Here is a 27745-nt window from a genome sequence, read left to right as displayed (position 1 = left end):
GGAATTCCTTTTGCCTGCTTTGTTCACTGCTGAATCCCCAGCATCTGAAACAGTGCCTGGCACATAGTGGGCATGAAATATTTGTTTGAAAGAGGAAATGGAGATATCATAAAATAACTTGAGAAACTGATTCTTTAGAAAATAGGAATCCCACTAACATTGGGAATCAAGTTGAAAACAAAGTGATCACCAAACTGGGTTCTTGCCCGGGATCTGCCACCAAGTGACCTTGAGAGGGCTGCTGGGGTATTCTGGGCCTCAGTTTCCCCATGTGTTGAAGGTGGAGGTGGTCCTTTCCAGCTCTATGAGTTTACAAATCCTCAGTAAATGAATATTAGCTGTGAGACCTCATTATCTCCTATGTTCAAGGAAATAAGCTGCCAGCTACAGATTGGCACTTGCCATCTACCTCTACGAGGATTAAATTATGAACCGCTGCAGCCTCTGACCTTCAACACCCCCTGAAAGGAGTTCAGGGTGGAGATCAGGAATGAGGCATTCTGTGCTCTGGGAAGACCTGGAAGAAAAGGCCTTCAGATAGTTAGATATTCTCAGGAGAAAATTTGATGAGCCCAATTCTTGCATCTCCTCATATCTAGAAAAGCACTAAAATCCTTCAAGGTGACGTCTGCTCCTGGTGACCAGCAGGAACCTTCATGAGATTAGCAACAACCTTCTGCAAAAAGTATGTGCTTGAGTGCATGGACTCCCCTTTCACCAGAATCACATGTATACTGACCTCCCCCGCTTACCTCTTTGGAGCGGTTCCTCAGAGCTCTCTGAAATGCTGTCTCCCAGGCTACAGTCCTCACTTTGCCCCAAATAAAAATTAACTCACAACTCTCACGTTGTACATTTTTTTTTCAGTCAACAAAACTAAATAGGCAAAGATGAACGAGATGAGGTCTGTGCTCTCTAAGAGCGAAAGACCAAAAATAATCAATATTTTTGCAATCCATCTAAAAGGCACCATCCTCTTATTATGGGAGATGATCCTATTACTTCTTATGGGAGATTCCTCCCTCTGATCTACCTCTGCCCTGGGCCCTGGGAGGCAGACTTGTCTGGCTTCCCACAGTGTCTGCCCAGCCAGAGGCCCCAGGAGGGGAGTGAAGGAGGGAGGAAAAGAGTCAGAGTGTTTGTTCTCCTACTTCCTCCCTAGGTGGTTGTCACGGAACACGTGTGTGAAGGTCGCAGCACTTGCCCTCCCTGTCTGTCTCCAGATGCTGGTAATTGCCCCCTCTTGGTTTCCTTACATCTACTCAAACTTTTGCAAAGAGTCCCTTTGCTAAACTCACTTCAAATTACCAAACTGGGGCCTCCCTGGTGGCGCAGTGGTTGAGAGTCCGCCTGCTGATGTAGGGGATATGGGTTCGTGCCCCGGTCTGGGAGGATCCCATATGCCGCAGAGCAGCTGGGCCCGTGAGCCATGGCCACTGAGCCTGCGCATCCGGAGCCTGTGCCCCGCAACGGGAGAGGCCACAACAGTGAGAGGCCCGCGTACCACAAAAAAAAAAAAAAAAAAAAAAAAAAAAAATTACCAAACTGCATGAGCCCCTGTTCCCCATTGGGAGCCTGGTGACACCTGAGATCATTAAAAAAGTCATCTTTTCTCCCTTCATTGCTTCTTACTTGCACAAATCTGTTTCCTATGTGGTTGCATAATCAGACGAGATCCACCAGACTCAGCCAGAGTGCACTGTGTCCCTCCCACACGTCTGTCACTGGGTCAAGCTGATTTCCTACACCCCCTTCTCTGTGCCAAACCACGAATGCAGCCCTCCTTCCTCATCAGAGCACCTAAGTGATTCAGGGATTTAGATGCTAAGAAACGATCCCAGTGGAGAATTGTGGACGAGCAAGAAGTGTTCCAAAGAGCAGAAAAGATTAACCATGAAATGATGAGTATAAAAGAAGGAGAACAAAACGAATAATAAGCAAGTAGGAGGAAACAAAAGGAAAAATAGTTAAGAACATTTGTGTATTACTTCAATATACTAACGTTTAAAAATCCATTGAGACGGAGTGAATAAATAGCATATTCACCGTGTGAATGCAAAACACTAGCTGACTGATCAAAGAGATGCTACAGTTGAAACTAGAGCACCGTGAGTGCCATTTCTTTAGAAAATTATGTTTTTTTATCATTTGTTTTAGTCATTCATCCATATCTAGCCAGAGGCGGTAAAATATCGGTGCACCGATGGTAAGTAAATGTATGGTAACGTAGGATGTATAAAGGTCTCAGAAGAGCAATTAATAGGTAGCAGGTATTTAAGCAGCAAAGTGAATCATTCCCTTTAGAACCAATAAAGTTGCACAAATGAATGTTCCTCAGCTTTACAGGCATCATAGCGTCAGCAAGTCAATGGAGAGGTTACCTTGGAGGGCACCTGAGTGTAAAATCACACTTGAAATTATGTTTATGCACAAACTGCACATTTAAAATGCAGATTTGTCTAGGCGAGGAGTGAAACAAATGATTTCTTCCTGTTCACTTTTTCATCTTACATTCTAAAGATTTACAAATCCACGAAGCTCACCAATTAATAGGTCCATCCCAAGTCCCTGGAGTAACACCAAACAATGCCTCTTCTCTCTCTCTCTCCTCTCTCTCTGTTTACAGCAGTACAAACCTGTCTGAATATAGTTAGGTTGCAGGCTCTCCAGGCCTCTTATTTATTTCAGAACATTCATGTGAAAATTAAATGGCAGGGATTTCTATCAAGGGGACAATTTCCTTAGTATGCACTAATTGATTCCTTCCAATTTTGACAAAATTACTACCAAAGAGAGGATTTCCCAGACTTCCTGGAGAATCTCCCAAAATTTGGGAGATAACTCCCAGCAATGTACTACAGTGGTCAACAAACTACATCTCACAGGCCAAATCTGGAAGGCCACCTGTTTTTGTACTGGTGAAATATATTTCTAGGCCCAAGATGAAGCCACTTCTGCCAGGGTTACCACATCAGTAAACCAAAACTCAGATAACTTTCATGTCCCTGAAAATGTTCCACTCAACCAAAAATACAGCCTATAGGCACACCTCGTTTTGTTGTGCTTCACTTTATTGCATTTTGCAGATATTGCACTTTTTACAAATTGAAGGTTTGTGGCAACCCTCTGCCGAGCAAGTCTATTGCCACCATTTTTCCAACAGCATTTTCTCACTTCATATCTCTGTGTCACATTTTGACATATCTTGCAATATTTTAAAGTTTTTCATTATTATTATACTTGTTATGGTGATCAGTGGTCTTTGATGTTACTATTGTAATGGGGGGGTCATGAATTGTGCCCATATAAGACGGCGAACTTAATCGATAGATGTGTGTGTTCTGACTGCTCCATTGACCAGCTGTTCCCCCATCTCTCTCCTTTCCCTCAGCCTCCCTATTTCCTGAGACACAACAGTGGCCTAATAGGCCAATTAATAAACCTACAATAGTCTCTAAGTGTTCAAGTGAAAGGAAGAGTCACATGTCTCTCGCTTTAAATCAAAAGCTAGAAATGATTGAGCTTAGTGAGGAAGCCATGTCTAAAGCTGAGATATGCCCAAAGCCAGGCCTCTTGTGCCAAATGGGTAGCCAAGTTGTGAATCAAAAGAAAAGTTCTTGAAGGAAATTAAATGTGCTACTCCAATGAACACACAAATGATAAAGCAAAACAGTGTTATTGCTGATGTGGAGAAAGTTTTAGTGGTCTGGAGAGAAGATCAAACCAGCCACAACATTCCCTTAGGTCAAAGCCTAATCCAGAACAAGGCTGAGAGTTAAGGAAGCTGCAGAAGAAAAATCTGAAGATAGCAGAGGTTGGTTCATGAGGTTTACAGAAAGAAGCTGTCTCCATAACATCAAAGTGCAAAGTGAAGCAGCAAGTGTTGATATAGAAGCTGCAGCAAGTTATCCAGAAGATCTAGCTCATATCATTAATGAAAGTGGCTACACTAAACAACAGATACTCAATGTAGATGAAACAGCCTTATATTGGAAGAAGATGCCATCTAGGACTTTCATAGCTAGAGAAGAGAAGTCAATGCCTGGCTTCAAAGCTTCAAAGGACAGGCTGACTCTCTTTTTAGGGGCTAATGCAGCTGGTGACTTGAAGTTGAAGTCAATGCTCATTTATCATTCTGAAAATCCTAGGGCCCTTAAGAATTATGCTGAATCAACTCTGCCTATGCTCTATAAATGGAACAACAAAGCCCAGATGACAGCACATCTGCTGACAACATGGTTTACTAAATATTTTAAGCCCACTGTTGAGACTTACTGCTCAGAAGAAAAAAACAAAATAAGATTCCTTTCAAAATATTACTGCTCACTGACAATGCACCTGGTCACCCAAGAGCTCTGATGGAGACAGACAAGAGTAATGTTGTTTCCAAAATACTGTGAGCTGGACTGGGGGGTTGGGGATAAGTGAGGGTCTGTCCAGTCAGGTTTGTACATGATTTTAAGCAGTTCTCCTCTCATCCTAAGGAGCACAGGAAGCCATTTACAAGCTCAAAGTCATGGGATGACAAAATATTAGAAAAGACACAATATGAGCACATCTGTGAATACAAACAAACACAAACCCTGAACTGGATAGCTGCTGCCAGTGTATAGAGTGGTGGGCAATTTACATAACACAGTTGCACCTCCCTCCCTATTTATTTCATTCCTAACAATCAATAAATTTCATTGCCTCTTTAAAAAAAAAAAGAAAAGATTAATGTTTTTTCATGCCTGCTAACATAGCATTCATTCTGCAGCCCATGGATTAAAAGGTCCTTTTGACTTGTCTTATTATTTAAGAAATACATATTGTGAGGCTATACCTTCCATAGATAGTGATTTCTCTGATGGATCTGGGCAAAGTAAATTGAAAACCTTCTAGAAAAGAGTCACCATCCTAGATGTCATTAAGAACATTCATGATTCATGGGAAGAGGTCAAAATATCCACATTCACAGGAGTTTGGAAGAAGTTGATTCCAACCCTCATGGATGACTTTGAGGGGTTCAAGACTTCGGCAGAGGAAGTAAATGCAGAAGTGGTAAAATTAGAAAGAGAACTAGAATTAGATGTAGAGCCTGAAGATGTGACTAAATTACTGCAGTCTCATGACAAAACTTTAACTGATGAGGAGTTGCTTCTTATGGATGAACAAAGAAACTGATTTCTTGAGATGGAATCTATTCCTGATGAAGATGCTGTGAAAATTGTTGAAATGACAACAAAGAATCAACAGATGAATGGATAAAGAAGATGTGACACATATATACAATGGAATATTACTCTGCCATAAAAAGAAACAAAATTGAGTTATTTGTAGTGAGGTGGATGGACCTAGAGTGTGTCATGCAGAGTGAAGTACGTCAGAAAGAGAAAAACAAATACCGTATGCTAACATATATATATGGAATCTTAAAAAAAATGGTTCTGAAGAACCTAGGGGCAGGACAGGAATAAAGATGCAGACGTGCAGTGCAGAATGGACTTGAGGACACGGGAAGGGGGAAGGGTAAGCTGAGACGAAGTGAGAGAGTGGCATGGACATATATACACTACCAAGTGTAAAACAGATAGCTAGTGGGAAGCAGCTGCATAGCACAGGGAGATCAGCTTGGTGCTTTGTACCACCTAGAGGGGTGGGATAGGGAGGGTGGGAGGGAGATGCAAGAGGAAGGAGATATGAGGATATATGTATATGTATAGCTGATTCACTTTGTTATACAGCAGAAACTAACACACCATTGTAAAGCAATTATACTCCAATAAAGATGTTTAAAAATTGTTTTAAATATTACATAAACTTAGCTGATAAAGTAGCAGCAGGGTTTGAGAGGATTGACTACAATTTTGAAAGAAGTTCTGCTGTGGGTAAAATGCCATCATATAGCTTTGCATGTTACAGAGAAATCGACCGTGAAAAGAACAGTCAATCAATGCTGCAAACTTCATTGTGTCTTATGTTAAGACATTGCCTCAGCCACCACACCAGCCTGATCAGTTAGCAGCCATCGGCACTGAGGCAAGACCCTTCACCAGCAGAAAGATTACAACTCACTGCAGGCTCAAATTGAAGACTAGCATTTTTTAACAATAAAGTATTTTTTAAAGACCATACTTCATTCAGATTTCTTTTGCTTTTTTTTAAATTTTATTTTATTTTATTTATGGCTGTGTTGGGTCTTCGTTTCTGTGCGAGGGCTTTCTCTAGTTGCGGCAAGTGGGGGCCACTCCTCATCGCGGTGTGTGGGCCTCTCATTATCGCGGCCTCTCTTGTTGCAGAGCACAGGCTCCAGACGCGCAGGCTCAGTAATTGTGGCTCACGGGGCTGACTGCTCCGCTGCATGTGGGATCTACCCAGACCAGGGCTCGAACCCATGTACCCTGCATTGGCAGGCAGATTCTCAACCACTGCACCACCAGGGAAGCCCCTCAATAAAGTATTTTTTAATTAAGGTACTTAAATTGTTTTTTTTAGAGATAATGCCTTTGCATACTTAATAGATTACAATATTGTGTAAACATAACTTTTATATGCACTGGGAAACCAAAAGATTCTTGTGACTCGAGTTATCATGATACTTGCTTTATCATGATGGTCTGGAACCCAACCAGCAATGTCTCGAGATCTGCCTGTATCCAGTCAGCCAATCTCCAAATGCCAAGGCAACTCTGAGCTCTATACTCATGTCCTTCTTCTTTCTTCATTTTCTGCTTTTTTCATCCTTGTTCCTCATTCTTTATCTTATAAAAGCTTCCTGCCTCCTGCCTCATTTTGCAGTCCTCTGGTCCTTCGAGAATGGACACTGCTTACTTCATGAAATGTTTAAGTTTGTTTGTATTACCTAAATTGTCTTCTTTAACCATGTTTAACAGTATGCAAGTTAAGAAGGGTTTTTATACTCTTAAATAGCTGAAAAAGGTTAAAAAGGGAATAATCCTTTGTGACACGTAGAAATTATATGAAATTCAATTTTTTGTGTCCATTGATAAAGTTTTATTGGAACACAGTCACACACATTATTTATTGTCTATGGCTGCTTTCAGGTTACAACAGCAAAGGTGACCCAAAGTCCTGAAATATTTACTATCTTGCACTTTGCAGAAAAAGTTGCTGACCTTGTCTAAGTAAAAGTCTAGTTTTGGCTCCCCCCCAGGTGGCGCAGTGGTTGAGAGTCCGCCTGACGATGCAGGGGACACTGGTTCGTGCCCCGGTCCAGGAAGATCCCACATGCCGCAGAGCGGCTGGACCCGTGAGCCTGGCCGCTGAGCCTGCGCATCCGGAGCCTGTGCTCCACAATGGGAGAGGCCGCAACAGTAATAGGCCTGCGTACGGCAAAAAAAAAAAAAAAAAAAAAAAAGAAGAAGGAGGGAAAAGTCTAGTTTTTGGAAGGTTAAAATCAAACAAACGAAAACTAGAGGTACAGTACTATAACTCTGAGGGGTTCTGTTTTGTTTTTCTCTTTGCCTGAATCCAAGATGTGCTTGAGTGGTGAGAGACATGAAATTATATTGTTAGCATGGCTCATTGTGCCTAGCAGTTTTAATTCTCTGATGTCTTCTAAATCTGCAGTCTTTTAAAACTAACTAACCAACCAACCAAAACCCATCCTAATGATTCTGCTTGACTTAACTCACGTGGTCTCTTCTATTCTTCCACTTCTGTCAGGAATGTTTTCGCTCCTGACCCTTGGTTCCTAAAATCTTACATTCTAATGACTTCAAGTCCCAAGAGCACAGCTCAGGGCACAGAGTCATAAAGAAAAAGCAACAGACCAGCTGGTGGTCACCGAGGTCAGTTATACCATCCTTCAGTAACTATGTGAGGAAACAAGTATCAACCTCTCCTTCATCTTGAAAAGTGGACTGACATCATAATCTCTGTTTCACATGTATTTTCCTCAAAATAATCTTGAGAAGTAGAAAATATCATCTCTCTCAGACATTACTGTGCCCATTTTAGAGATGAGGACACTGAGGCCTAAGGAGATAAAGTGACTTTCCAAGAAGGTCTCACAACAAGGTTATTACCTGTTGTGTCTGTCCAAGAAGACAGTTCTCCAGGTGCAGCCATGGCTGCCAGATTCTGCCCTGTCCAAAGGTACTGTGTTTGGGGGCAATAAGAAGTTTTCAAGGGTTGCCGAGGACTTTCCATAGACATTGACCAAAGGAGGGAGCAGGTTGTATGGAAGCTGCAGGAGGGTGATGATAAGTCATGGGGATTTTGGAAGAAGCTACTTCCAGTCCCTTCCTGAATGTTCCTCCCACCCCTAGGGATGTCACTGCCTTCTGCCCCCACTTGCTTCCCCTCTGCTCACAGATGCAGGCAGTTCAGGGCACTGACACCAAATAGGGGCCATTTCTAGTGACTGGGGATAAAGGAAATCTATTTTGTGGTTACATATATGAGAAACCAGGAGACCCAGCATGCCAAGCTGGTCTCTGGAGAGGCAGGCAATTAAAAACAAGGGTCCAAATCTCAGAGCAAAACTAGGTCAGATTCACACATGGACACTTGTATGACAAAAGGACATAAACAGATACACACCCAACAACAGCTGAACAGAGCAATGTCTGAGTAAGCAGGACCGTAGAGACAAGAAAAGGGGGATGGGGGAGTGGGGGAGGCAAAGAACATCATGGAATCAGGTTTATTGTAGAAATTTGATTGATTGGGGTCAAGGAGGGTTGTCTCAGCTCAGCAGAAGAAGTTTCTGAAACTGTTGAAGAAAATGGATTGTGGGGAGAAGAGTATGGCAAAGACCAAACCCCAACCAGACACCTCTCACACCTCCCTACACAATCTCTAAGGATCTGAGACCATAATTAGACTCATGAGGACCAGAGGGAAAATGTACTCTAACTTAGCATAGAAATATTAAAGTTTATTCTAATGATCAAGAAAGAACACAGGAGTACATTTACCATTGCAACAAAAAGAATAAAATACCTAGGAATAAACCTACCTAGGGAGACAAAAAACCTGTATGCAGAAAACTATAAGACACTGATGAAAGAAAGTAAAGATGATACAAACAGATGGAGAGATATACCATGTTCTTGGATTGGAAAAATCAATATTGAGAAAATGACTATACTACCCAAAGCAATTTACAGATACAATGTAATCCCTATCAAATAACCAATGGCATTTTTTTACAGAACTAGAACAAAAAATCTTAAAATTTGTATGGTGACACAAAAGACCCCGGAGAGTCAAAGCAGTCTTGAGGGAAAAAATACGGAGCTGGAGGAATCAGACTCCCTGACTCCAGACTATCCTACAAAGCTACAGTAATCAAGACAATACGGTACTGGCACAAAAACAGAAATATAGATCAATGGAACAGGATAGAAAGCTCAGAGATAAACCCATGCACCTATGGTCAACTAATCTATGACAAAGGAAGCAAGGATATACAATGGAGAAAAGACAGTCTTTTCAATAAGTGGTGCCAGGAAAACTAGACAGCTACATGTAAAAGAATGAAATTAGAACACTCCCTAACACCATACACAAAAATAAACTCAAAATGGATTCAAGACCTAAATGTAAGACTGGACACTATAAAACTCTTAGAGGAAAACATAGAACACTCTTTGACATAAATCACAGCAAGATCTTTTTTGATCCACCTACTAGAGTAGTGGAAATAAAAACAAAAATAAACAAATGGGACCTAATGAAACATAAAAGCTTTTGCAAAGCAAAGGAAACTACAAACAAAACGAAAAGAAAGCCCCCAGAATGGGAGAAAATATTTGCAAATGAATCAACGGACAAAGGATTAATCTCCAAAATATATAAACAGCTCATGCGGCTCAATATTAAAAAAGCAAACAACCCAATCCAAACATGGGCAGAAGACCTAAGTAGACATTTCTCCAAAGAAGACATACAGATGGTCAAGAAGCACATGAAAAGCTGCTCAACATCACTAATTATTAGAGAAATGCAAATCAAAACTACAATGAGATATCAGTTCACACTAGTTAGAATGGGCATCATCAGAAAATCTACAAACAATAAATGCTGGAGAGGGTGTGGAGAAAAGGGAACCCGCTTGCACTGTTGGTGGGAATGTAAACTGATACAGCCACTATGGAGAACAGTATGGAGGTTCCTTGAAAAACTAAAAATAGAATTAACATATGATCCAGCAATCCCACTACTGGGCATATACCCAGAGAAAACCATAATTCAAAAAGACACATGCACCCCAATGTTCATTGCAGCACTGTTTACAATAGCCAGGTCATAGAAGCAACCTAAATGCCCATCGACAGACGAATGGATAAAGAAGATGTGGTACATATATACAATGGAATATTCCTCAGCCATAAAAAGAAACGAAATTGGATCAATTGTAGAGACGTGGATGAATCTAGAGACTGTCATACAGAGTGAAGTAAGTCAGAAAGAGAAAAACAAGTATCGTATATTAACGCATATATGTGGAACCTAGAAAAATGGTACAGATGAACCGGTTTGCAGGGCAGAAATTGAGACACAGATGTAGAGAACAAACGTATGGACACCAAGGGGGAAAGCAGCCGGGGGTGGGGGTTATGTGTGGTGGTGTGATGAATTGGGCAATTGGAATTGACATGTATACACTGATGTGTATAAAACTGATGACTAATAAGGACCTGCTGTATAAAAAAATAAATTAAATAAAATTCAAAAAAAAAAGACATAAGGGTTTCAAAAATTTACTGCTAGTAGGAAAATGGAAAATATCAATGTAATAATATCCTTAACCAGCTTCCTAAATCTTCAGATCCATCATCTTTTCAATTATGAAAATGATCATAATTCATAATGGAAAAATTAAAAAAAAAAGAATACAGTGGTAAAATAAGGGCTTGATTCAAAAGAGTTGGAAAATGTCTTTCCCTTCCTCAACCTCCTTATTAGCAAATGGAACTCTACTGATCACTGAAATCTCTCTCAAAGGCCTCTTTTCCATCCTTATTGCCTTGAGCTTAAGCTCCCTGGGTTTGCTTTCTCCTTCCCTCCCTCCCTCCCTTCCTTCCTTCCTTTCTCCCTTCCTTCTTCCCTCCTTCTTTCACTCTAAGTTGTTCTTACTTGTGTCTCATTGCAATTCTGGGAGCTCAACTTTGCCTATAAACCTTGCCAATGGGCAAACCCATTTTTGGCCTGGTGGGTCTCTAGACCAACTTTCTCCTCACATCTTCTCTTCAAATTTCCCAGACAGCAGCAGTAGAAAGTTATCCAGCCACCAAAGTAGTCACGGGCTCTTGGCTTGTGAAGTCACATTCAGTCATTCATGTACTCAATCAATATTTTATTGAGAGCCTACTTTGTGCAGGGTGTTAGGAACACAACCTTGAATGAGTAGCTCCAACTCCAGTATGGAGCTTATACTGAAGGGGGGAGACAGATAAGTAAAGAGTTTCAGGCAGTGAAAGGGCCACAGCAAAGCAGGGAACGGGGCTGAGGAGACAGTGTGTGAAGTTTAGGGGAGCCTGTCTGGGGAAGTGACATCTGAGCTATGATATAAAAGAAGAAAGGGAGGGAGGTCATAGGGACATAGAAAGGTTGGGGAGAGAGAGTTCCAAGCAGAGGAAACAGCAGGTACAAAAGCCCTGAGGCAGAAAGGAGCAAAATGACTTTTGCTGGGAACAAAAGAACACCTTCTACTGGGGACTTCCCTGAGGATACCAATTTCACTTCAGTGAAAAACTTACTGGTTCTTTCTCTGCTTGTATCATGAGGATAGAACACGAGAAATTAAATGCTTTAGGGTGGTAGGACCAAGTTCCATACCCAGGGAAGGTTATATAATCCTAGAGTTGGTTACACGTATGAGTGATTTTTCATTTCATTTCATTTGTTTTTGGGAAAAAGAAAGAAAACACATGACTTTCTGACTTCTGCTATTTCTATTATTTACAATTCATATCCCTTATTACTTGTTCCATCCTTCTTGATCAAGCTAAGCTTGGATCTCAGAGAATAAGTGACCACCAGACGGGGCGAATACGTGTCTTACTACAAAGCCACATATGTGCCCCTGTGTTCGTGAGGCTCCAGCAGTCCAGTTCTGATTGACTAATTTATAAGATCAACCAAGGGAAAATAGAATGCCATGGAATAATAGGCAAATTATAATGTTTTTGGCATTTCTTTCTGGAAGAAGAAAAGTAGAGTAGAATGGGGTAAAGAATGAGGAATCATGATCTTTGTCTTTCTTGTATTTCCTTAGAGGAAGAGAAGAGGTGCTGACGTGTGGAAAATCTCTGCTGAGAGGCTGGGAGTCAATACAGGGTAGCGTCTTTATTAGTCAACGTCGGAAATGATCTAGTTCTCAGCAGAGGATCTGGACACTAAAACATCTTAATTTTTCCTTCCCTTTCTACCTGTAAGGTTGTGGAGCTGAGCTAAGATGTGGACGTTGAACACACCTCACAATTCCCCGTTGAAGCCATCAAAACCCTCACTCTTCCTCACTCTGGCTGGGCACCAATTAAGGAAAACGCTGGGCTCTGGCTTTCAGTAACTACAGACACAGAGCACCCGAGGTCTGCTAACAGGGTCGGGCCCTAATAGGTCCAGGGGAAGTCAATGCTTTGTGAGTAACTAGAGGTGCTGTGTTATATTTTTATGAAAGGAGGTGGATGCAAGCCTAAAACAGGTGACAGAGGAGCTCAGCGAGTGGCAGTGTCTGGGGTGTGATCCAAGGGTTCCTATCGAGCCCGCTGCACCTTGGTAGTGCACTTGACATCTGTCCTGAGGTTCACGGTTCGGGGAGCATCAACCCGCAAAACATCCATGAAGGAAGGACCCGAGGTGGGGAGGAGTAGGAATTATGAGAAAGGGGAAGCCCAGCATGTAGAAATACTCATCTCACAAATTCCTTCAGGAGGTGTTCAAAATATTTAACAACTTCTTGGCTTGGGTCTAACCAATCACAAGGGCTGCCAGCTGTAAACTACCAGGGCTATACTGATGCTTGCTGGTAGCATTTCAGACCTGTATGTATGTTTTACTCACTTTTTGGTATGTGCAATACGCCTTACAGGTTTTAAAAGAAAAAAAATTCTTAAAATTCTTGTTTTGTGCTGTCAGAACTTCCTTAGTCCATAGATTCTACAAGGACTGTCCCCTGTACTTTATTTAACTGCTGACCTTACCTTTCTCATGCCATTTTGCACTAGAAGAAGAAGAACATTCTTTAATTTGAATCTCCCTCAGGGAAGTGGTTTAGCAGTCAGCCAAACCCAAGTTCAAATCCTGCCTTTACAATTATTATTCTTGGGAAAATACGTAATCTTTCAAAGACTCAATTTTTTAAAATCTATTTTTTTTAAAAAAGGATACTATTAAAAAGGGATACTATTCCTGTGGCACAGGGTTTTTGTAAGGATTAATATGGGGCTGCCCAGGTAAGTGCTCGAGATGCTGCTGGCTCATAGGAGACTTTCCCAATGGTAGCTCTGATATTCAGAATTTATTATAATTCCAATAAGGGCTATTTGGTAATTAGGCATTTTTATATATGGAAAAGTGGGTTTTGGAGGTAAAATAATAGTCTAGACAAACAGCAGAATAAGAAGTATGAATTTGCCAGAATACAGGTTTTTCTAAAACATTAGAAATGGTCATGACCAAAAAAATCACAATTGAAATACCAATGACAGCGCATTCTTATATATTCATGAAACAGGCTATCTAATAAATTCTATTTCTGTTATCCTGATTTGAGTAACCGTATATACATAAACAGTTAAATTTGACTTATTTAAGAATATTTCATAATTGAGAGCTTTCACTGAATCAGCCACATCTCTTGCACACAATTACTTTGAAAGGATAAAGTTTACTTCACAAAGGAGACCAATTGTAACAAAATGTTACATATCTGTAAAGCACTTTCACATACCTTATCCCACTTAATTCACAGAGCTGGCATCTACCAAAGGGGAAATAATTATCAGAAACTCCAAGACCAGACTAGTGTTTCAGTTTAAAAAGAAAAAGTTCAAGAGATGCCCCTCCACGCCCCCTCCCCTGACTCCAGTCTCCACATCCACGTCCAGGGCCAGCTGAGGTGTTAGAGCTCATCCTTTTTGCACTTTCTTGCCTCTGTGGAGAAGGAGATACTAGGGGATAGAAGGAAAGAAGTGAACCTGGGGCAGCTCACAAAATGGGAGCGGACGAGTTCAGCGTTGGGGAAGGGTGGGTAGGCACACAGCACACAGTGCCTGCTGGGTTTATAATACAGAGAGACAAACTACGTGTTTCAAAACACAGTCAGATCCTGAGGCCTGCCTCAGCTACTGTTGCCCCATCTTTTGGCCATGCATCACAAAGCTTAACCAAAGATTACAGAGTAGATCTCATCCAGCAAGAGTGGAAGGTGGCCCTCCTTTGATTTGAAATAAAATTGTCAACATTTCTTCTAGAAAGAAGGAGCTTCATCCCTTGCCGCATGAATGGGGAGTTTTAGCTTCTAAATTCTAAAAAGCAGTGAAACAATTGTTGGGTGATGGTAGTTACTGTGTATGTAGGTGTGTGTGTGTGTGTGTGTGTGTGTGTGTGTGTGTATGTATGTAGGGTGTGGACTCACTACATCCCCATATTCCGCAACAATTCAATTTGAAGGATGGAGTCCTAACATTCAAGGTTAGGGTAAGGGCTGGTTTTAGAAGAGCCAAAGTTCCTAGGACTTAGGGAACTTGGTGAATCTCCACCCCTGGAAACAGCAGGTGGGCACGGAAGTCAGCTGTAGGGCTGCTGTGAAGCAGAGGGGAGGAGTTTAGAAAGATCAGCTAACCAATGAACGCAGGGCTCTGTGCTGGCCAAGGCAAGCCTCTGGCGGTGCTACGTAGGCTTCTTTTCTGAGAGCTCCTTTCCTGGCTGAAGAGACCCAGGGATGGTAGTGGGGCTCTTCAGACACAAGAACCTGGAGGAATTTACTGGCAAAATTGAAAAGATTACAGTTTTCAAACAAAAGAAGTTGCCAACAGTTCAGTTCTGAGATCTCCCCACGACACAGGGTTCTAGGTTTGTGTACATGTACCTCCCACTTCCAAAAGACAGAGGTTTCTAAGCCAGATTGGCAAGGTGGACTAAGCAATCGAAATATAGTTCTTGAATCGTGTGGGAGCCTCTTAAACCCCAGACCACAATCTGAATCTGACTTTTCACAAAATTCCAGATGGTTTGATGAACTGGCCCAAGCTTCCCCAAGGCCCCCAGAGAGGCACTATGACAGAGCCTATGCTACAGGCCCCCAGCTATACATCGGCATGCTAGCAACTTGGATTCTCCTTCACCATCCTTCCGAGGGGCTGATGTTACTTGAGCGTCCTTGATTTGCCAGTGAAGAATAACCCTGAAGGGTCTGGGAGCAACATTTTTTCTCCTATGATTCTAAGCTGAACCCATTTTTTCCAAAAGATGGAAAGGGGCAGGGGCTGCATATCATCTTGGTATGTGATCTGTTTTGTACCCATGAAAGAAAACTGACCTCAAACTCCCTAAGGATAATGCAGAAATAAACCTTCTGCTGACCTCCCATACAAGGAAGCAGCCTGGCCCTGTGGAGAGCCTCTAACTTCCAAAGACCTGGGAAAACCACAGCAGGAAAGGCTGAGGACACCCCCTTCCAGACTGCCCTTTTGTGGGGTGCTAAGCAACCTCCGTCAAGTGGGTCCTCAGGAGTCAATCCCAGCAATGCAGCTACGTCTGTCTGTCCTTCAGAAGGACCGCAGTACTCACGGGCGGTTCGGATGGTGTCACTGGGCTGACTACGGGGGCTGAGACCGTGGGGGTTCACGGCCCTCACGGCAAACTGGTAGCTGGTGTCCGGATCGAGGCCCTTGATGACCATGGAATCCATCTGGAGCTGCTCTTGGATTAAGGTCCAACTCTTGTCAAAATCTGGCCTTTGTTGATTAAAAAACAAAACAGAATGAGAAGCAGTAGTTCAGTTACAGCAGAGGGAAGGAAAGTTTGCTGGCTATGTCAACTAACAGCGTTTGAGTTCTGGAAGCAAGACATCAAAATGAATGAACATTTCCCACCTAAAAGTGATCTGGATTTGAAATCCCAGGTCATGATTTTTAAGCTCTTGCCAATAAAAGAAAGTAGATCCTTTTTAGGGCCAGTTTTAAGCACTGTTTAAAGATCACCCACTTTTCCTTGCATGGCCTTGACTGTGGTAAAAAGATCCCCACATAGGAATTTGGTTTCAAGGACTCTGCCTTCCAGATGTTTCGTAAACAAGCCTTCCCCTGATAGTTCCCATTCCCAGGGGTCAGGAGAGCACAGATTCCATCTATTCACAATCTGTTCACAAAATAAACAAATATAAATGTTCTAGGGTGACTAATTGAGTGAACTGCCATGGGAAAACCCAAGAAGATTCTGTAGCACGGCCATTCTTACTCTTCACAAAACTACAAGTGTGCCAACTTGCCGAATGTTTGCATGGACTCGGACTTGTGCCTAGTGGTGGGAGACGGTTGAAAAGCAGAGGAGGAGCTAACGGTATCAGTCACTGAGGCCATTCGCATCGCCCGAGACTGGGAGCTGTTCCCCAGTGCTTCTGCCTCAGCGGATCCACAATCCAAGCACCTGGGTTCCGGGCACTGTGGCCCAGAGACCAGTTCATCAGGCCAATGCTTGTACCCTGAGGTCTTCTATGGAAGCCCTGGGCCTCCCAGTTCTCAGGTTTCAGGGGGAGCCACAGCCTCTCAGCTATATCCCAAAGACGGAGGTTTCCACCATTGGGACACCCTCATTGCACCCTTGCAGATCACAGCCCCGTACCTCCTCCCAGGCCCTGCCTGACCCTCGGCACTGCTCTCTGGGGTAGCTGTCAAGGGCCAGTTTCTGGGTTTCTCCACACTGCAAGCAACAGAGCTGGGGAAGTCACCAGCTGGAGGAGTTCTCTACCCTCCACCTTCCTTCCTCCACCCTCCAGCTTTCTGCTCCAGCCCTTTGCCAGACCTACCCTTGCTTCAGGTGCGACAGGATCTGCCATCCCCTTCAGATCTTTATTCTCCTCCTCTGCAACCTGGCAGCCAAAGTGGCTTCCTTCCCTCCGGGGCCCCTGCCCAGAAGAAGCTTCCACCCACGGTGGACTCACAGCTGCCTGTGGTGAACTGCGGCTCCCTGCCACCAGCGCTGCCTCCTGCCTGACCCCCCCTTTCTCTGTTACCTGTGGGCCCTGCTCTGCGGCCCTCCAGCCTGGCTGTGTGGCCCCTGCCTGCTCCTGCTACATGGGTGCTGCCTTCACCTGCCAGGCCCTTCGGCCCTAGCTTGGGGCAAGCAGAGCTGCACCCAGTAGAACTAAAGCCATTCCAGGATTATCGAAATCTGAACAGCAACCTTGGGGGACCTGGGTCATCACGTACTCCTCCAGCTGGAAGGTCTTTCTCTGGCCTCAATTCCCATCTCAAGGTCTCACCTTCCACCTACAGTGGAGTCTTCCACAGCCAGAGCATCGACCTCTACCAGCAGGCCTCCCCACCGGATGCCCTAAGCTAGACGCTGAAGCACTGGGAGCGGACAGGGCCACCTTCTCAAGAAGCACTGTCCTGAAGGGCACAGGAGCCTGGGTCCCCATGGGACAAGGAGCCTGGATTGCCCCCACCCCACTGAGGGAGCACCCTTTGCCCCCACCTCCTGGGGCTTGTATATAGATTATAAATATATAAGGGGGAAAGGGGTGGGTGGGGAAGGGTTGCGGGGCTGGGGCCTTGCTTCCCCTCCTCCCCCCTCCCCTGGTCCCCTATCCCTGGAGCCATTTGTTAAAAAAGAATTATAAAAGGATTAAAAAAAAAAAAAGTCCAGCTTCCATCTGGGGGACAGCATACAGGGGGTAAGAGAACAAACTCTGGAGTTGGGCTGAGCTGTTCAAATCCTGCCTCTATTGATCACTAGCTGCTATTTCACCTCTTTAAGTCTCTAGTTCCTCATCCGTAAAATGGGGTGATAAAAGTACCTACTTAAGAGGGCCGTCATAAAGGAGAAATGAGCTCTGTATCCCAGCACAGTGCCTGGCAATGTAACTGAGCAGGGCCCTATGGGGCCCTCCCAGAACAGGAGCCCCCTCTTCCCAATGTCCTCAGCCTCCCTTTTGCCTGTAGAAAAACTTTAGTCAAAGAATAAATTTAATCAGAAAAGTGAGAAAGGAGAAAAAAACGTCAAACAAGTTAAAATAATAATAGTTTAGCCATTCAACAAAGTCAAAGTCCTTTAGTTCCTCCTCAAGGGCTATAGATAATATTCTGAGCCACATCTTTTGAGATGTTTTGCAGAAACTGAAACACCCACCATGTGGAAGAAGTTAACTGTCTGCTGCTCACAGGTACGTACAGCCCAGACTGGCTGAAACCAGAAGGTTGATGATATTGACTCACAATTATCTCACCGCCAGCCAATCAGAGGAGTGTCCATGAGTTGATCACACACCCCACAACCCCCTTCCCTTATGCCTTTAAAATCCTTTCCCTGAAAGCCTTCGGGGAGTTCGGGTCTTTTAAGTGCTAGCTACCTGGACTCCTTGCTTGGTGCCTCGCAATAAATGCTGCACTTTCCTTCACCACAACCTGGTGTCAGTAGATCGGCTTTACTGCGCTCGGGCAAGCAGACCCAAGTTTGGTGCGGTAACAGCATCACACTGTAAATGCTCAGCATGGATTAGCCATTATGTAAGGGATGTACCCACCTCACAGAGCTGGCAGGCAACCCTTGGCCACCTGCTCACTCTATACCCATGAGCTTCAATGCAGTAGCACTAGTGCACGTGGCTAGTCAGTACTTGAAATGTGGCTTGTCTGAATTGGGATGTGCTGTGAGTGTAAAATGTACAATGGATTTTTTTTAAGTGTAAAATATCTCATTAATATTTATATTGATTACATGTTGAAATGATGATATTTTGGATTCAGTGAGTTAAAAATACATATTATTGAAATTAATTTCACTTGTTTCTTACTACCCTTTAAATGCCCCTATCAAAAAACTTAAAATTTCATATAGGTTTGCATTTACTATTGGCCAGTGCTATTCTATATGGACTTCCTAGTTGGAGGGAGAAAGGAGAGCTTTCCAGGTAATAAGAACTACAAAATGAAATTTGGGAATGTTTGTGCATGGCTGGGGGAGAGTGCAAATGGCCTAACTGGAGTGGAGAGGTTTTGTTAATAACTAATAATAGCTATCATTTATCATGTTCTTCAATGCATATCAAGCATTTTTTTAATAGTTTAACTCATTTACTTCTCACAATTACTCTATACAGTAAATACTAATATTAAACAGCCCCCCATTTCTTTGAAGAGGAAATTAAGGCACAGAATAGGTAAGTAACTTGCCTGAGGTCACACAGCTGATAAATGGTGAGGCCAAATTGGGTTGATGGGGGAAGATTAGATTAAGAAGATCCTTGATGCTGAATGAAAAATTGGGGTGATAGGGATTGGGGGATTCTCCATCTTTTACTTTGCTCCCCGACCAACCTCTCAGCTCTTCTATTGTTAAACCCCTCTTCTCACAGATATTTAGAGGAAGGCAGGAAGCAAAAAATATTGATGTTTGCCCTTTATGAACAACTTAATAGGCAAGGAGGTAAAGACTCATTTTGCTAAAAGGAGATGCCTGGATGGTACAAGGATTTCTCTAATATGTGCTCTCCTAGTTTTTCATTAGCAAGAATTGTTGAAAGCCAGATGGAGTCCTTAAGCCCAGCAAAAGGTGCTTCCTTGGGCTCACCGTGCTGAAGAAAAGTTTATGGGGCACATATCTCACAAGAATTCAAGTGTTTGGAGGAGCAGAGGTCACAAGCATGTCCACTCTAGGATGTAGGGCTCATTTCTCTTTCTCGGTATCCTTTCCCTAAAGATGGATTTCTCACGTAAACTAACTTTGTCATCAAAGAGAAAACCTCAGTGAGTGGAAGGAAACACATTTACAAACTCAAATTAGAACAAAATCACTTCACAGAGGAAAGCCACAGGGATGCCTAACAGTAACGTCAGGAAAGATATGATCTTTAGATAAAACTCTCCTGTTATCCTTTGCTAAGTTTCCCTTGTGGCATTTATAGAGGAAAGGACCTGTCACTGCTCTCAGAGTGTGCCACTGTCTACCCAGGGCTACCTGCAAATATCTGCAACAATTTTCATGTAAAAAATCACAGCTTCCCATCCCCCACAAAAAAGAGATTATTTTCTATTTGCTCATTTAATGCAAGAACGAAAGCTACATTTTCAGCGAATAAGAGATTGACATCATTAACATTTAATTTCATTACATACAGTGAGAGAGGAAAGCTCATGTAGATTGAATACCAGTCCAAAACCTTTAATATTTTGCCTCTGATTTTGTCATGGGTTTTGCATTTAAATGTTTTTAGAGTCTCTTGAGGTACAAAAGTGCAAAGGCAAGGTTGAGAGAGAGATAATCAGGCAAAAGTATTGTCTTAGTTCATCCTCAAACAATAACTTTATCTTTTTTCACTAAAGAAAATCATCCTAACTACAAAGTTGCCAGTCAAATCACCATAGCAACACTAGCCTCCCAATTTCCCCAACCAGGAAAAGCCTAGAGGGGAAGAAGCAGCCTAAGAAAGTGCAGCCATCCCAGGTAAAGATGGGCAGCCACCAGTAGGGCAGGCTCTTAAAAACTTTTCCAAATAGCGGGATAGGGTTTGGTTGTGCATCCTGTATCTCAGGAGTTCTGTAGGACACCTTTGGAAGGTGGTTGGGCGGGGGAGTTCAGGTGGGACAGATACAATACGGTCAGCAGTGACTATTCAAAACCCAGTTAGCTGATTCAAGTAATCAAAACACCCACTGGTTCGTTTTGGTGGGAGGAAGCATTACCACTGGCAATATTAGCATCCAACCTGGTTATCAGGAATCTTAGAGATTGTTTGGTCCAAGTGTCTGAGGGCTCTCAGAAATTACATGCAAGATTCTATGTGTGAACTTCATTTCATTTTCCTAAGAAAAGTGTCCTCAGCTTCTTATCAGATTCTCAAAGATAATCGTGATCCCAAAACTTTTAGAGTCACTGTCTAGTCCATTCTCTCATTCTACCCACGTGGACACTGAAGGAAAATAATTTATCCAAAGTCATAATACCACAGGGTGGTATATTTTCTGTTTTCTTCCCTTTCTTGTGGCATTTTGACCACCTCAACTATTGCCAAGTTCACCCTTAGTGGACAATCATTTTTCTTGGTACCATCAAACTCAGTAGGTGACTGCCTTGGGCTATTCAGTTGGCAAGTGATTAATGTTTATCAACCATGCATCCATCACAGAAGTTATATTCTGGGAGGCTCTAAGGAACTATAAACACAATTCCATTCTCAGGGAATTTATAATTTAATTGGTAGATAATACATCTAAGGACCATTAGGAAGCCAGTGCAAAGTTGCATATTTCAAGAGCCATATTTGAACAGGTCAATGTGAACTGGCATCCTGGGGAACGTATATGAGACCAAGAAGAATTTAAGTTAGATTTCAAATATATTTGAGTTGTGATAACTGAAAAGGAATAGGGCATCTCTGGGTGGAGAAGAGATGAGTGCAGCATTAGCTCTATGTATGAATGTGGATAAATTAAGCACCAACTACATGTAAAATATAGTGTGGAATATCCAAAGAGAATAAATAATATGGGTTCCTAACATGAATGATCAATAAACCTATATAAAAGATTGGTATAATATATAAAAACATTAGCCATAAGTAAGTAGGTAAATGAATATACGGCACCTCTGCATATCACACAGAGTCAAAGCTTTCCTTGTCAGCCTCTACCAGTTTGTTAGATTAACCAATGATCCTCATTAGTTCCCACTAATTCAGGTGTTGGCTTATCAAGAGTCCATTGTGTTTATTTCTAAATTTATTTATGACTTTCATGTTTGTTATTGTAATTATGTTATTTAATGCCATATTATATAAACTAGTGAATATGAGTAAAAAATATAAGTGATAGCTATGTTTAATGGTTTTGAAAGACTTGGTAAAGCTGAACCATTAAAACATAATTTCCTTTGAAGTAAGTGAAAGCAAGGCAACTGTAAAAGAGTGAAAAGAAGATTATAAAATTCTAGAATGATTTTGTAGTCAGATAACTTTGCAAGTGAATTTAAAATTTTAACTTGAAAAAACTATAAGTAGAAATTGTAGGTGATACCTTCAAGGTGTGGTTAAAATGTCCATATTATCCAAATCAATCTACATATTCAATGCAATCCCTATTAAAATTCCAATGGCATTTTTCACAGAAATATAAAAAATACTAGCAAACAAAATTCAACTGCACATTAAAATGATTTTACAGGATCAAGTGGAATTTATCCCTGGGAGGCAACATAGTCAAATCGATAAATCTGATACACCACATTAACAAAATGAAAGAAAAAAACCAGAGGACCATCTCAATAAATGCAGAAAAAGCATTTGACAAAATTCCACATCCCTTCACAATAAAAACTCTCAACAAATTAGGTATAGAAGTAATTTACCTCAACATAATAAAGACCATATATGATGAGCCCACAGCTAACATCATACTCAACAGTGAAAAGCTGAAAATTTTTCTTCTAAGATCAGGAACAAGGGTAAACAAATGTGCCCACTCTGACCACTTCTAAGAAACCTACTACTAGAAGTCCTAGCCAGGGCAATTACACAAGAAAAGGAAATAAAAGCCATCCAAATTGGAAAGGAGGAAGTTAAATTGTCTCTGTTTGCAGATGACATGGTATCATATATAGAAAACCTTAAACATTCCACCCCAAAACTGTTAGAACTAATGAACAAATTCAATAAAGTTGCAAGATACAAAAAACAAAACAAAGCAAAAATCAGTTCCATTTATATACACTAACAAACTATCTGAAAAAGAAGAACTTTAGGAAATGCAAATAGTTGCTTGGGACGTGACCTCACAAGACATTCATGACAGAATAAAACGTCAAAATGACCTCCGTGTGCAGAAACACAAGGGCAAAGCCAACTCAAATGATAAATGTAAAATCTTATATCAGGTTTTTTGAAAAAGCCAATGGCCTAGAAATAAGGCAGAGAAAACCTGGTGTGGCAAAGATCTATGGGGAAGGCAGGGGGCATTGATCACAAACTCAATATGAATTCTCTGGACTACCTGCTGTTGAAAAGGCCTAGTGTCCATATCCTAGGAAAAAGTGGTTTTCTAGGTTGATCACTTGGCAGAAGTGCTCTAGACCCATCTCCACTTGAGGCAGAGTTCAAAGGGCTGGTATTGATTGGCTTGGGGTAGAGAGGATATAGTGAACATATGCCAGTGTCGTTAGATAAGAGATAGACAGTCAAATGAAGATGGTGAAGATGCCTTCTGTGTTTTCCATATTGGACTAGGAGGCCCAATGGCTCCTTACAGGGAAGCCAATGGCAGTGCGTTATAAAGAAGACCCTTTGATGGCAATTAGGAATGGTTGACAACAAAGTCAACTGCATGAAAGGGCTGAGCTCTGCATCAGCAGCTGTCTTGAAGAAGAGGTTGGGTGGCCATCCATCAGAAATGTAACCAGCTACTTCCTGAACACAGTAAGAGGTTGGACTTCATTCAATGTCTCTGACCTCAACTCACAGTAGGAAATATATTTTTGTATAGCAACCCAATATACCTATCCATATATGTATACTATATGTATATGACTCACATGTGAGTACAAAACTGAAAGAAAAGTTTCAAGAAAAAATACTTATCCTTACTATGTTATTCACTTTGCTATTTCCTCTTCTTTTCCTTTCTTTTCTTCTTTTTTTAAAAATTCTGAGAAGAACCCACTAAATTGATTTCACCACCCACTGAAGTGTTGTGACCCATAATTTGAAAAACACTGGACAAGAAGTTTTTCTTCTAGAATAACTTAGATGGTGCTTCCAACTCTAAAACTCCGAGAATAAAGAAAACAGATTTTTTCAGCCATGAAGACAAATTTATGACTTACAGATAAATGTTCATAAAGTGGAAATGCAGCCTGTTAAACTCCAAGTATGCTCTAGATACATCACTCTCTAGAGCACTGTGTTTCAACATTTGTGAATGATCCACAATAAGACATACATTGAACATTGTGACCCGGTACACACCACAAATATGCACACACAGCTGAAACACAAGTTTCACAAAATAATTCTTATTTTTATTACGTGTGATGCCTTCTGATATTTTTTTTTCTGTTTCATTTTACTTTTGAAAACCTGTTGGTCAGGACCCCCTCAGCTGATTTCTTTACCTTCTAATGAGCCCACGGGGTTGAGAACCCCTTCTCTAGAAAGTTCAAGCTGAGGTGGGGAGTGATATTCAAGCATGTTAGAGACATTAACTAGGAAACTGGGCTAGGAATGGTTAAATCCAGCTAAGAAAATACTTCTGAGAGAGGAACTCTTTGGAGAAGAAAATAGCCCTCTAGGGGATCCACAGAACATCCAGAATGGCCTTGACAGTGGAGATCACTCTGTAGGTCTGAGATGGACGGGACCATGTGTGTCCTCCCTCCCTCAGTATGGGACCTAGCATTCCATGGTTTAATGTTTTCTGGAGGACCTTGGGCTATTTGGAGGCTCCTTCCTTCAATATTTTCCTTCATGTTATTCCTTCTAAGCATCATTTCAGACACAGAATTGAAAAGATTCTTCTCTGGATTCTCCTACCGCTTAAATCTGATTCTACCATTACACTGAATATTCCACCTTCTAATGGAATTTTACATTTCTGTCTTCCCTACTAGGCTGTGAGTGCATTAACATGCTGATTGTTTTATTCATTTCCGTGCTCCTTGGAATGTCTGCATGATCTTTCAAAATGCAAATACTACCAATTCCTTTTCTGCTTAACCCTTCCCATAGCTCCCTATTCCTGTCAGGACAAAAGGAGATCCTTATAAAGACTTTCCTGCTCCAAACCTTGCTTACCTACCCAGCCTTATCTCTCACTACACAGAGCTCCAGGCTTCTGAGCAAGTCCAAGAACATTTTCTTTTTGCCTCCAAGCCACTGCTTGAGTAGCTTCTTCTGGCCTGAGCCTTTTCACATGGCTTCCTCCCTCCCCTTGTGCCTGGTTATTGCTGATATGTCCTCCTTAGTTCCTGTAAGAAGCCTTCCCAGATTCCTTCAAAACTGGGTTAGATGTCAAGGTTGTGTTCCTCTAGGCCCCTGGCCCCCACCCCTGCCCACAACATTCACAGCTCTGGACTCTGCTCACCTGCCTTCCCCACTGGACTGTCCAAGGAGAGGCAATAGCTGATTCACCCCGAAATCTCTTGCACATGCTTTGCACATGGAAGATACTCAATACATACATGTTTGGATGAATGTATGCACATAGTAAGTATCCAGTAAAGGGTGAATTGAGCTGAATTAAAATATCTTCAAACTTAGACATTAGCAATAACACAATGCCCTAAACCAGCAGGTAGCAAACTTCAGCTGCCTGCCAGTTTTTGTAAATAAACTTTTATTGAAATGAAACCGCAACTGTTTGTTTAGGTATTGTCTAGGCTGCTTTCCTGCTACAGTGGCAGAGCTCAATAGTTTAGAAAAAGACCACATAGCTGGCAAAGCACAAAATATTTACTACCTGACCCTGCAGAAAAATTTGCCAACCCCTGGTCTAACAACAGTCTTGGACTTCCCTGGTGGCACAGTGGTTAAGAATCCACCTGCCAATGCAGGGGACAAGGGTTCGAGCTCTGGTCCAGGAAGATCCCACATGCTGCAGAGCAACTAAGCCAGTGCACCACAACTACTGAGCCCGCATGCCACAACTACTAAAGCCCACACGCCTAGAGCCAGTGCTCCGCAACAAGAGAAGCCACCACAATGAGAAGCCTGCGCACCACAATGAAGAGTAGCCCCTGCTCGCCACAACTAAAGAAAGCCTGCGCACAGCAACGAAGACCCAATGCAGCCCCCCAAAAAAAAAAAAAAAAGTTTAAGACAACAGTCTTTAACCTTGTTTGTGCTACTTTGACAGTCTGCGGAAATCTGTGAATCCCTTCTTGGAATAATATTTTTAAATGCATAGGATCACAAAGGAAACCAGTTATACTAGAAGCAATTACCACAACAATAAAAAATTATGATATATTAATATACATCTTCATTAACACATTAAATAACAATACTTAGCAATAGATTTAATAATTTCATAGTAGTGATAACCATAAATATGTGAGTGATATGTGCAACAATTGTAATGGGATAAGAACATATCTGTGATTCTAATGGTGACAAAGTCACAGGAATTGCTAATGCCACTGCAGCTTGTTGATTACATTCATATTTGAAGAAAACATTACATTTCAGTCGGTAAAACTAAGAGCGTAATTTTTGTCCAACCAAAGTTCAGGGACCCCTTGACTTCCATCCATGAGCCCCTTGGGGATCCACAGACTACAGGTTAAGCAGCCTGCTTTAAGATCCCATAGTTATCCAGGGTAAATACGACAGGAGTGAAAGAAAACCTCCTGCTCGGAAAGGCCTCCAAGTCTCTCTCAATTTTACAGACTTGGTTTTATGCAGGATTTGCTCTACACTAAAATAAATTGCAGAGGGAAGTCCAAAACCACTAAGTAATCACAGTTAAGAAAAAAAAAAAAAAAAAGAAAGATGTATTATTTGACCTGCAGCTTTCAGCCATATTTCTTTATTTATGAATTGATTCCACCCAACCAAATGACAAACAGATGGATAAAATGAGGTAATGATAAACTCAGCTGGCAATTTGTCCCTGATGGGGCAACTGCAGAGCACACTTTCATTTACAGTTTACAAATGGCTCCCAACACTGGTACCCAAGAATTCAATTTGTGTCAACTCCCATCAGTCTGACCAGGGATTACATCAGGAAAGCTCACGGTAGGAAGAATTGAAGCTTTAAGGGATCAATTTGTAGAACTCTAGGTCAAACTTCTGCAAAAATGTTCAGAATTGCCCTTCCATTTGATCCTGAATGGAGGAACTTGATGGCTACCAGAATTTCTGGGACTACCTACCACTCTGGAAAGTGGTTCTGAGATTTTCAATTTGGAAACTAAAGGTAAGAAAAAGGAATTTTTCACAAAACACCACTTGTTAATATGAAATGTCAGCTGACACCCAAACAAGCCCACTCTTGCTTATTTCTAATTCTATTGTTGGCTGTAAGGAAGGCTTATACTTAAACAGCACAACTTCCTAGACAATTTCTTGAAAAGAAAGGGAGATTTTTGTTGCTGTTTTTTCCCTTTCTCCTCAAAATTGATTAATTGTATAAGAACAATTCTTTAAGTATATCAAGCTCTATAATTTTGGGGGGCAGGAAAACCAACACAGGGCTACATCACTGTTAAATATTGCAGCCATTTGCCCAGTTATTGCTATAAGTTCTAGTAAAACACTATGGAAAAAGTTGGCAATTCACTTGCAGGTATGAAGGGCTCCGAAACACAAGTTATCATTAATATGAAATAAAATCGCAATGGCAGCTTTCCAGTTAGTCTTATACATTAGGTATTATTTGAAGCTTTACCACATACCACTATCCCTTTTATGATGAGAAAACAAAAGCAATAAGTAACTTTGGGTCGGGGGGAAGGAAAGGGGACGTGCATGCAGATCCAGGTTGGATTTTGTTTGCCTTTTATTTCTGCAGTTAGTAAGGAATGATATTGGTTTCTGCCGTGGCCTTGGAAATCAGCGGTAAAGGATTCATTCAATCTC

At 41.8% G+C, this 27745-nt stretch overlaps 1 protein-coding gene and 1 pseudogene across 3 annotated transcripts in view; one reads left to right on the top strand and one right to left on the bottom strand.

The window, feature by feature from the left end:
* The window catches only part of EGFLAM (EGF like, fibronectin type III and laminin G domains), a 190202-nt gene that overhangs the window by 78660 nt on the left and 83797 nt on the right, over positions 1 to 27745 (bottom strand). For all 3 annotated transcript variants that reach the window (XM_060091647.1, XM_060091650.1, XM_060091651.1), the window contains one exon: positions 15748 to 15914. In XM_060091647.1, coding sequence (XP_059947630.1) covers positions 15748 to 15914 — 167 coding nt within the window. The remainder of the gene's footprint in view (positions 1 to 15747; positions 15915 to 27745) is intronic.
* LOC132485763 (protein PRRC2A-like) lies at positions 16459 to 17634 on the top strand (annotated as a pseudogene).

The sequence above is a fragment of the Mesoplodon densirostris genome, chromosome 3, assembly GCF_025265405.1.
Source record: "Mesoplodon densirostris isolate mMesDen1 chromosome 3, mMesDen1 primary haplotype, whole genome shotgun sequence".
Classification (NCBI taxonomy): domain Eukaryota; kingdom Metazoa; phylum Chordata; class Mammalia; order Artiodactyla; family Ziphiidae; genus Mesoplodon; species Mesoplodon densirostris.
This window is presented reverse-complemented; position numbering and strand designations above follow the sequence as displayed.